Source organism: Tuber melanosporum, assembly GCF_000151645.1.
Source record: "Tuber melanosporum whole genome shotgun sequence assembly, scaffold_69, strain Mel28".
Classification (NCBI taxonomy): Eukaryota; Fungi; Ascomycota; class Pezizomycetes; order Pezizales; family Tuberaceae; genus Tuber; species Tuber melanosporum.
In genome coordinates, this window is record NW_003299116.1 from 388,569 (window position 1) to 399,425 (window position 10,857).

General features: G+C 50.8%; 2 protein-coding genes; one reads left to right on the forward strand and one right to left on the reverse strand.

Annotated features, from left to right (window-relative positions):
• Positions 1 to 3,937: 3,937 nt before the first annotated feature.
• On the forward strand, positions 3,938 to 5,971 carry GSTUM_00010303001 (uncharacterized protein; the record flags this gene model as incomplete). XM_002841202.2 has 2 exons in its annotated part: positions 3,938 to 3,991; positions 4,064 to 5,971. 2 exons carry the CDS (start codon positions 3,938 to 3,940, stop codon positions 5,930 to 5,932), a joined length of 1,923 nt encoding a protein of 640 aa, XP_002841248.1. The 3' UTR covers positions 5,933 to 5,971.
• Positions 5,972 to 7,849: 1,878 nt separating this feature from the next.
• GSTUM_00010304001 (uncharacterized protein) lies at positions 7,850 to 10,857 on the reverse strand (the record flags this gene model as incomplete). Its single annotated transcript, XM_002841203.1, has 2 exons — positions 7,850 to 10,072; positions 10,303 to 10,857. 2 exons carry the CDS (start codon positions 10,855 to 10,857, stop codon positions 7,850 to 7,852), a joined length of 2,778 nt encoding a protein of 925 aa, XP_002841249.1.

The following is a 10,857-nucleotide window of genomic DNA, read 5'->3' on the forward strand; positions in this document are numbered from 1 at the left end:
CAGGATGAATCAATTCTCGAAGGGGAAACAGATCAATGATTCCCCCAAGCTACTCTCTGAGTAAGCGATACTACCTAGGGCTAAGGTATGCCTCTACGATGTCTACATGTAGCTATGATAGCATCCCACGTTATCGGTTTCCATAATATCTCACCTACCGGTAGTCTCTCTCTCCTATTGACAACAACTAAAACGCCAAGTGAGCCCTTCGCATCCCGCGTGCGGGTGTTTATCAGCCGTAAACATGCTTTTGGATTCGGATCAACTATACCAGGAGGGGCACATGGCCAGCCACGGGACATTGATTCTGTCAGTGTTCTCAGCTTAGGGCGCCGGAATCCTCCGAGATCATGAAGACTTAGAAGCGGGATGTCTGTACCACCGTACCGGTAGCACAGCAACAAGCCATTTCTCTGGGAGTTCAAAAATGGCAAGGCACTGGTGAGTTGCAATTCCCCGGACTAAGCAATCGCCATCCCTCTGCCAAAATATGGGTAACCTTAGAGGCATACTGCGCCAATTTTGTGGTGTAACATACGGGGGGTACCAATTCTACCGGTAACCCTTCTCTATCCTTCGATTCAAGCTTTCTCTCGACCTCTGGGCATCCTACGGTAGTCACGATCCCAAACTCCCAATACCGGTACAATATGAGATCTATCACAATAGCAGTCCCAAGAAACAGCCAGCTCGCTAATATTTTCTCTTTCAATTGTAAAGGCGCATTTGGCCGAAGACTCCAGTCGAGGCATTGTCGAACCAACCAATTGCGAATCCAACCGAGCCCTGAATTATTGCACCATATATGATCCATCCACCTTACCCGCAGTGAGACTCCGCTCACGTTATCGTGCAAAAACTTGCTCCACCAACAGGTAGGGTCCGAAGCCACCGTGATAGTATCATATTTCTCGTGTCTCCGATCCACGAATTGACACCTGTTTGTCCCTTCTATGGGCCCGTAGTAGCTATTCCAAAGATGGCGTGGAGGCACAAATAGTTGCACTTGATTCCACCAGTTGGTTTTTCACCCCTTTGTCGGTAATGCGGTGTCGGGCGTCTGAAATCGACCCTCCCACGACTAAAACCAACAATGAAAGGGCATAGCAACGACAAAGTTTCTAGAGAAAAGTTTGGGATGGAAAACGACCTAAAATCTGCTCCTCTTTAATTACATGGACTCCATCCTTTGATAAAAAGAGTATTGGTAGACCAGTAGGAGGGGTATTTTGAAAAAGATTGAACAATAAACTGTACTTGCACTAGCGCACGATATTAGCATTTAACGCATTCTAAATCTAGGTCTCCCACGGTTTCAAACAGCCATACGGAGGGCAGCAATATCCCCAGGTATCATGCGGCGCGAGTGGCAGCCTGGCATGAGGATACTATGGTAGAGTATCGGTACCTTCGATCAATTAAGGTCCCCCTCCCACCACCACGCCCACCAGGAATACCGGTACCACTCTAAATCGTTCTAGGAGCACTTCCCCTGAACCTGCAACAGGTACGTGCGTGCAAGCCCGGCACGGGTTTCCAGCAAATAGATCCAATGCCAAAAGTGCAAAGGCCCTTTACCGTCTCCGTGCAATCAGGACGGATGCAGTGCTTCAGCTCTATGCAACAATTCAAATAAGGAACTACTTCAACGCTTGGTATTTCTGAGGCGCCGCCGCAAGCCCTATTCTGCATTCTGTGTCAGCCACTATTATATCAAACTGTTTGTGACTAAAACAATTGTGTACCGTACTGTAGTAAAACTCACCACCCGGGAAAGTTGCACAAATTTGTTCTGTAAGGTGCGGTGCGAGAGGGTGAGAAGGGCGAGTTCGCAGCCGTGGTTCATACCATGTGTGAACCCGGTATTTGCCCCAGTATCGGTAAAAAGATGTGACTTTGAGCTGTGGCTTTCATGTGGGAATGAATTTCGGTGGTGTGAACAGGGGTGAAGCTTTCACCCTTCTCCCCTTCTCGCGCCATGGCGGGGGAACCGAGGCTATCAGTAAAGCATCCCCTAAGATCCCTTCTGTTGACTTATCATACCGGTATCATTTGCGCTTTTTCAAAAATTTGCCTAATATCATATAGGACGAGCATTTTTTCACCGCACATTACCTGTATTTAGTATTTGACTACTTGTAGAGCGGAGATTCCTATGATAGACAATGTCACCGGTACTCGAGCAAACGGCTCCAAATTGGCCCGAGGCAGGGAACAAGTGTGGGCCTGGCCCTATTCTAGCCCCAATCGAGTCATGGACTGGGTAGAATGTCGTGCATTGCTACAGTACGAGTACTCCGGTGCGATATCGCTGCGGTGGGATTCCGGGTGAACTCCGGTTTCGGTACCCATCCGAGCGAAACAGCCTTGCAGTGGCACCCCCAAAAGATACAAGTACATGTGTGTTACTTGCTAGACCTAAAATCGGTTCGGTGGCACCCTGAGGTGAACAAGACGATACAAGTACGAGTACTTGTATATGGGTTGATATCGTAGAATAGTCCGGCACGTACCGGTACTCCCTGTCTCGCAAGAAAAGGGGCCCACGAGGATGGCATTCTGGTTAGCGAAGGGAAACTGGACACCACAGTAAATATCATGGAATAGCAATCGAGGAACCTTCTGGTGCCTCATGACACGGCGGAAATTCGTCCCTCCACTATCACTCACAATCCATCTTTAGCCTCGCATACCACATCATCCAAGAGATCGCATTCGTGTCCTCCAAAAGTTATAGGTCTGTTGCAAGATTATAGTGCTGACATAATATTACGAACGCGGTGCGCGGCGAGGCAGATTCACTCTTTTCCTCTCGCAACTTGGCTACAACCATCCCAGCCTCAAGTTCTCAGCACTATTCTGAGGCTCTGGTCATTTCAAGTTCCACAAACGTCACAACGTCACGAGTACACTTGATAGGGGGGAATCGGAAATCCATGAGGCTCAACAGATCATTTGTCGAAATGGGGCGACGGAAAAGTACCCTTTGTGGAAAGTGACACAAAAATCATAAAGAGTACCGCACCCCACAAGCAAAGTACCCGTGGTGCACAAAAGTGATAAGACCCCATCGTTGGTTGCTGGTAGCGGTGCGCGGTACAGGAGGCGAGCCAATTTGTATGTGTTGGAGTGAGTTTCCGTACCTGTCCCGGGCGAGAAGTACCCGAAACAGGGACTAAAGAAATACAAGTATCTGCTCGGCACAAGTACGTGTACTGTACTCCTACCTGAAATTTTTTTTAAGTCTGAATTTAGTACGAGCCCTCAGATGCGCACATACAATTCGCGATACAAACTTTTGATCCCCATGTTTAGGAACTTCATGCCTACCGTACTGCCTATACTGTATACCCCACACGTTTTCGGGTGCTTGTGGCCTGGGGCAAGCAGCTCCAAGGGAGAGGCCGTGATAAGAGGGTTTTCATATCATCATCAGTACTCAAGTATTGGGATGAGGGGGATGGAGGGGCACTGCGATTGTGCGTGGTTGTTTATTGGGGCCTTCGGCTCGGAATCTGCTGGGAGGGGGGGGAGGAGTTGGCCCATTGGTTGGTTTCACCCCTAATAAATTCTGTGACTCGAGATACAGGACCCGAAGGTAGGATAATATAAATATCCCAGGCACCCCTCAATAAAGGAGTGCCACAAACTGGAGCTTTATAAAAAAGTTTAGACTCCCTCTTTTCCCTGGAAACATTGTATTTCCCTTACTCTCTTTAGAGCAGCACACTACGCTACCATCACTGATTCACTACTATTTGAGCGAGTCTCAATAAATACCCGTGCACTCTCGTTTCTCATTTCTCTTGGCGAAGAAAAACCTGGCCGGGAGTGATCACTGGCGCCATTCGCCATTCTTACCGGAAGGTCTAGATAAGCCCTAAGAGTGCTCGTGCCGTACACATACCAGCAGTCCAAGGGCCTCGTTCAGTTTTCAATGGCGGAGGGTCGGGGGCGGTTGGAAGGTCAGTGTTCACGGGTGAGTCTCCATGTCTACGATCCCCATTTGGGCCTTGGCCACCACCTTCCTATAAAATTGAAGGCGAATTCAACGCTTATTTAGGGAAACGCGCATCAGGGACCTCAACACCCGAACACAGACACCCCTCGCTCACTGTTACGGCTAGTGCCCTCAGGAAAACCTCTCTTACTCGCTTTATTCCTCCTCCTTCTACTTTCGACCCCAGTTCCTGTAGCTGCGAAAACCCACTTTGCACAATGCGGCGCAAAAATCAAGGAACTAGCGAAGAACGGTTCCCTTCCATCCGAGTATATCTACACCGGTCCTGTGAAAGGTCCCCTGGGCCAGGCACGAAATAGCAAAAATCCAGCATTCCTGGTAACGTTTGCCGCCTGCGAGGAGTACTGCGGTGTAACACCAGAATACTACGAGTGGGAAAAAGCCTCGGATACAATCACGACATGGGTGCTCCCTTTGGTGGGTCTGATTCTGCAGGCCCCCTTCGAGAGCAATAACTTCAAACAAACCATGTTTGTTGTATTCAGGTGGGTGGGCTCACCTATCGTTTCCATGATGTGTATTTTCTGGAACATGAAGGTTACCAGGAAGTGCGCTATTATGGTTGACATGAGCGTCGACAAAGACCAGTACCCCCCACCACCAAGCAGTTTCGCGGAGTTGAGAGACTCTTTTTACCTCCTCAGCGTGGTTAACCAATACGAGCTCAATATCTACACGCAGCTACAAGAACGCCACATAGAGACTATCCTTCGAGTTGGCCTATTCGATAGGAGGCGCGAAATCCAACGAATGAGGGCTAGAGTCGCCGCAAGCATCCGCCGGGAACGCCGTCGGGGAACAGTCCAAGTTCTAGCATCGCTGGCCTGGTTTCTGGTGGCAATGGGCATCTCGATAAACAAAGCTTTCGGGGACCTCGGTGTGAACTCAACCGCCCATAACCTCGCACTGGGCCTACTAATGTCCTGGCTGCCGGTTCTCATCGCCGCGACAATCGTGGACAGAAACCCGATGGATGCGCGCTATGTCCGCGCCAAGCTGAACAACTACCTCCGAGAAATCGAGGCCGTTGAGCGCACCCCCAGCATATTCCCGGGAGTTGAGGATCCAGACATTTTCGGAGAGTTTGCGGGCCAAGGCCGCGTCCGCTGGCATTATGGCGTCGCCCACTCATTCCTCCGAACGCTGGAGGCCATGCACGGCATGGGACGTGGTTGGTCGACAATATACGAAAACACCGACGAACTATCCACTACAGGAGCCTACTCCGGCCTCGTGGGATTCGACCTCAGCGAGGTATGGCAGATGGTAGCTGCCTTCCTGATGGTCTGCTCCTGCAGCCTCGGCGCCTTCTTTGTCAGCTACTATACGCCCACCGTCGGCCTCGGCTGCCGCTCTGGCGGATACATGATCTTCGGTCTCAACGCCACCGGTTGCCTGATCCTGGAGATGGCCGCTTGGGCATTCCTACACCCGGGCACCGGACGGAGAATGGCGCAATGGGTCCTGCGCCTCTGCGAGTTCACAAACTTCTGCTGGCTCGTGTACATCATCGTGGCGCAGACTTTCGGCATATACAACAGCTGCCGTTGCAAGTCGAGTATGTGGGGCGGCGCCGGCGGGTACGTCGACTTTGAAGGCGTGCCGTACTACAAGTCCTACCACATTGAAAATAGCTGGCTACTGGGCACACTCACCACGTGCATATTCTTGGGCATTGGGCTTGCATACGTTGTTGAGCAGTGGTGCACTCAGAGTTTTCTGTGGACGCAAAATTGGGAATCGGCCATGAATGGGCTTTGGTGTGTGAGGAAGTGGAAGTGGGCCACCACCGGGCCCAGGTGGGTGTTTGCCTGGTTGGCCGAGTACGTGGTGGAGGCTGAGTGCCGGGTTCGCACATTTTTGGGGAGGGAGGGGGACGTGGAGGATTGTCGCCCGCTTTGGAATTCGTGAGTTTTTGCTACTATTTTAGATGAAAAGGGGGGGTTGGGATTTTGTACTTGTAGCTCTTGGATTTTTTGCGGGCTGGGTATCTGGCATCGGGTATTAGGCGTTCAGCTGGGTTGATTGAATGGGAGTGTTTTCCCTTTTTTTTTCACTTGATTCAGATTTAGTTTGTCCTTGGTCTTGGAGCCTGTATTTACGGATGCGGGGAGCTTAGCGCGGGAGTTCAAGAATCATAGACTGGTTTCTCACATGATATCACTCGCTACGAATCTTAGCCGTGGTTCCCTCACACCTCCAAGCACCCGACCCAAAGCCGGACACACAATTCCCGCCGAACGAGCCCAGGCTCAACGACAGACTCCCGGCACAGGCTCGCCAGCGCACAGCCCCCACGGTGATCTCCAGCATCCGCTATCAGCGAACCAATTTATGATGACCCGGAGATTTGGTCCTCTCCAAGCAACGCTTTTCCAACCCATATCACTCGCTTCCTCTCCGCCTTAAAGATACAGGGGAAAGAAAAAGAAAAAAAAAACACAAAGACTATAAGCGCCGTACATACCCTACCTTGGGAGGTTCCCCCCATCAGATGCTCATCACACCCGGGAGGGAAAAACCGATCTTTTAAACACTCTGCACTACCAGTTAGTCCCGTTGAAATTGGACAAATTGGTTTTCGCTAGAATATACCTACCCATCCATCCAAATATCTATATATCTATAATACTCGCACGGCGTTATATATAGTACCAGTATTCCCATCCCGAGAAAAGGGTGATTGTTTGCCCATCGATTTCCTGGAGAATTCCCCTCTCAGGAGGAGGAAAGGAGGTTTTAAATCTAGAGGATATGTATGTCATTCATCCCAGAAGCTTGCGCACACTTATACTCATAGTACTTGTAGATGGTTGCCCGACGCTATGTTGCTATGATGGCACAATAATTCGGTCGGGGGGGCTGCCCATCGTATGATACTGTATGCTTATCCACCGATCCTTTCATTCACGGTCCTGGATTTTTTCTTCGAGATCTGGATTTAGGAGGGGCTCATGTAGTGCTCTGTGTGTAATCCCTTGTTCGTGTGACCTGGCTATGATACTCGAAGCACGACTTCGCTTGTTGTCTTGGCTTGTTTTTGCTCGTCTTGGAAGGGAGGGTAAGATATGATATTATAAGAGGGATTTTGTCTTCCTCCTTTGGTATGATATCAACAAAATGCATATGATACCAAATCTGGCCTTCGGGATCTGTTCTGTCTCCTTCTCGTTTCCCGATTTCTTCACCTCCTTGAGTATCATAGCACACATGCCCTCCAGGACGCCAACGCTCTACTCCAATTGTTGATCAACTTCAGAATACCCCCCCCACCTAACATCATAATTATCATAATAATTGTCGTGCCATGAGAGACGGGATGCACAGCAATCGCGAAGGCAAGGAATTCGGCCGGGCCTTCGCACACATACATGTGCATGACCAAACGCAAGCGGGCGATCGAGCGGAGGGTCTATGCTCTCGCGCGCGGAAAGGATAGAAAAAAAGGATAAGAGACATAAATAGGGTTATTACACCGCTCTGACACATTTTCGTCCTCACAGTGCCCAAGAGTATTATAGCTTGAGCAGTAGTCAGTCATAGCACTACCATATACTTTGACTTGCCCCTAAGCCATATCCGCTTGCCCGCTTGATCAAAACGGGGGGACGGACACAAAAAAACCGGTTCATCCCTAAATAAAATTCGCAGGTATAATACAACACAGAAAAGCAAACCCCATCCGAAACTATAATACAGTTACAACCCGCAAACAACGTAGAATACAAAAACCACTATCATACAATACCCATTTACTCGCTCCCCGGAAAAAGAAAATATCGAGATGAAAGAATAGATAGAGAAATCACAAGAAAAGCATGAATTATCTCAAGCCCGCAGCTCCCTCCCGCCCCTCCTCTCCTCCCTCCTGCGTCTCCTGACTGCAGCTAGAACTATTGCCCCAACCTTCCCGGCAACAACCTTCTCCCCCCATCCCTCCATTTTGACCTGCTTCTTCCTAAGAAACCGAGTGACAGCATAAGTCTCGCGTGTGCTAAGACGCAACCACATCCCTTCACGACTTTGTACGATTTCGACGTCATCATCCTCCAACAGGCCATCTGCCGATAATTTCGGCGGGTCGTCAACCGATATCAGGAGTCTGCGCTTCCAGGATGCCGGGGGGACGGTTTTACGCGAGTGGAGGATTGTCTCGAGGAGCTTCCAGTGGTTTTGGGTCCATCCGGATGATTCCGGGTTTGGTGCTGAAGACGAGAGTTGAATGAGGTCTAGAGGGAGCATGTTTGATGTATTGGAAGAGTTTGTATTGGGAGTGTTTGAAGGGGCAGTAGTCGGGCGAGTTGCGGTGGTGCCGGCGGAAATTTGGGCCATGGCTTGCTCTCGTGTTGATGGTTGGTACATCGTTGTTGGAGCGGTTGGTGGGGGAGAGCTACGGGAGCTGACGCTTTCACCACGGATGCCGATGGTGCTACTTCCGATTCCATACTTACGACCGGTACTTGAACTTGAGCCAGCACTTGAACTCGGCTCGTTCCGTGACTTCTTCATTGCCGATGCAGGGAAGAGTTTCCCCGGAGCTGCCTCCTCGTCCATTCTGATACGATTGTAAATGCTCTCCTCAAACGCTTTTGTATCTTGGCCTGCTAGACTCAAACTGGACTCGTCTGTTCCAGATTGCTCCCAAATTGTAGTATCGATAGTGATAGCGCCAGCATCCTGCGCCTGCCGCTTAACCTCTTCCCGTTCCTCCTGCCACTTCTCCTCAAGCAACACTGTCTTTGAAGGAGATGCGTCAATCGTGATTGCCCCGACCTCTTCAGCCTGCTTCCGCACTTCCTCCCTTTCCCGAGCCCAGATATCCTCCAATATTCGTGTTTGGTCTCCAGACTGAAATCGAACAGATTTCGATGGTGATTTGGCAGGGGAACGATTTAGGCGGATACTCTTAGCAGTCTTGGCGTGGCCCCATTCCGCATCGTCAATATCAGACCTCCGACGTTTCTCGGCGGCCTTAGCCTTGCCCTTCCCTTTCCGATCGGTACGTTTCGTAGACACCTCGCTCACGCTAGGAGAAGCGGTTGTAGCTATCTTGGAAGAAGCGGCTTCCTCCACACGGGGATACTTGATGGCCTCCCCGCTAAATTCCCCTTCTTTTCTAACCCGAACACTCGGACTACCCTCCTCCACCAACATAACCTGATCATCCTCGCCATCGTCGTCCAAAGCCCCACCAAAGCGCTCACTTCGCATTTCCATTCCGGGCGAACTATCCGTGCCCATAGAGCTCCGGAGGTCTTCCCCCGCCCGTAGGATACTGTCTAGTCCGGGGGTTTCCCTTATCCGTTTCTTTCTGGAATCGCCGTCGGGTAACCGGGGGGGTAGCTGCGGTGTTTTCTCAGCTCCGGGAATGTGTGGAGTGATCATGTCCCGGCTACTAATTTCTCGACTAAACTCTGGCGGAGGTGAACTACGAAAGAGCCCTGGCGGGATAGGTGCGCCATAGAAACTCTCAATACCAACCGCCTCGCCGGCAAATAGTTCCCCTTCTGGAGATTCAGTGGGTAGGCCTTGTTTCTTAACTACCCGAGGAGTGTAGGAAGCTCCGGTATCGATGTAGGTAAAGTCGGGTAATGCCATGTCCACGTCGGTATCGTCTCCGCCCTCCTCCTCCTCTTCTTCCTCGTCTTGCGTAGGTAAGGTTTGGTGATGACGTGATGACGAATCACGAAAGTCCGGAAGCAGGTTGTGTGCACTGATGAGTGAGAACCCCTCACTCTGCTCAATTGATGCCTCCTCGTCCTCAGTATCCAGCTCGGCTGGGATGGGAGAAGGGGGAGGAACAGGTGAGATATTTCTCGCAGACCTCCTCGTCAGACGCTTTGAGGGCTCTATGACAGGCGGCGTAGGGGAAAGTAGAGTGTTCGGGTCTACACGAGAGAGTGCACTACGATTGCTTGAAACCGACTCCTCCTCTTCCACTGCTGCCGCACGGGAGGGGCCGGCAGTAGCGTTACTACGACGAGTAGCGCGAGCTGGAGCCGCTCGAGGCTTGACGGGTGATCTCGCTTTCCGGGGAGATCTCTTCAGTACCTAAGGATAAGTTTGTCAGTACGGAGATAGACACCAAGGAAAGTTACTTGCGTATCCTCGGAAAAAGGCAGTTTGTGCGAGATTGAAGGACTCAATGTAAGGGGTTAAGAAAGAAAAAAGAGGGGCTTTGAAACATTCACGATATTGCCTTTGTGTCCGCGCGCATAGCCAGGTGAAGAAACAATTGCTTCAGAGTAACGAATGACCATAGGAAAAAGTATATTTCTCACCTCAGCTGGTTTTCCCACCTCTCGAATTTGAGGTGCTGGAGTCTCCTCCTCTGCCCCATTCCCTTCACACCCCTCCTCCTCTACCAGTATCACAGGAGCAGCCTTTCTTCTTGCTCTTGGGGCCTTCTTTGGTGCCGGTGTATTTTCTGCGGCTGGAGATCTCCTCGTAGCAGGCTTACTAGGACTACGACTCCCTGCTCTTGCTCTCGCCGGGGTAGACTTCTTCTTTTCTCGTCCTGTCCGTACTGGTTCAGGACTCAATCCCCTGAGAGGTATCTTTGTGGTTGTAGTTCTCGTCTGTGTCTTCCTTCCCCGTGACAAGGTCACATCGACATCATCGTCCTCATCGACATCCCTCTCAGCCTCAACAACAACACGGAATCGCCACGGTGAGCTAGTGGTCGTCGTGGTAACCTTCGAAGGTGTCGATATGACCGTAGTCCTCCTCCTTTTGGGGCCTCGCTTTGTTTGGGGAGTAGAGGAGATGGTTGGGCCGGTCGATTGCGAAAGTGGGTCTGGAGACGAGCCGTTGCTCGCCGATAATCGCGAAGGCAT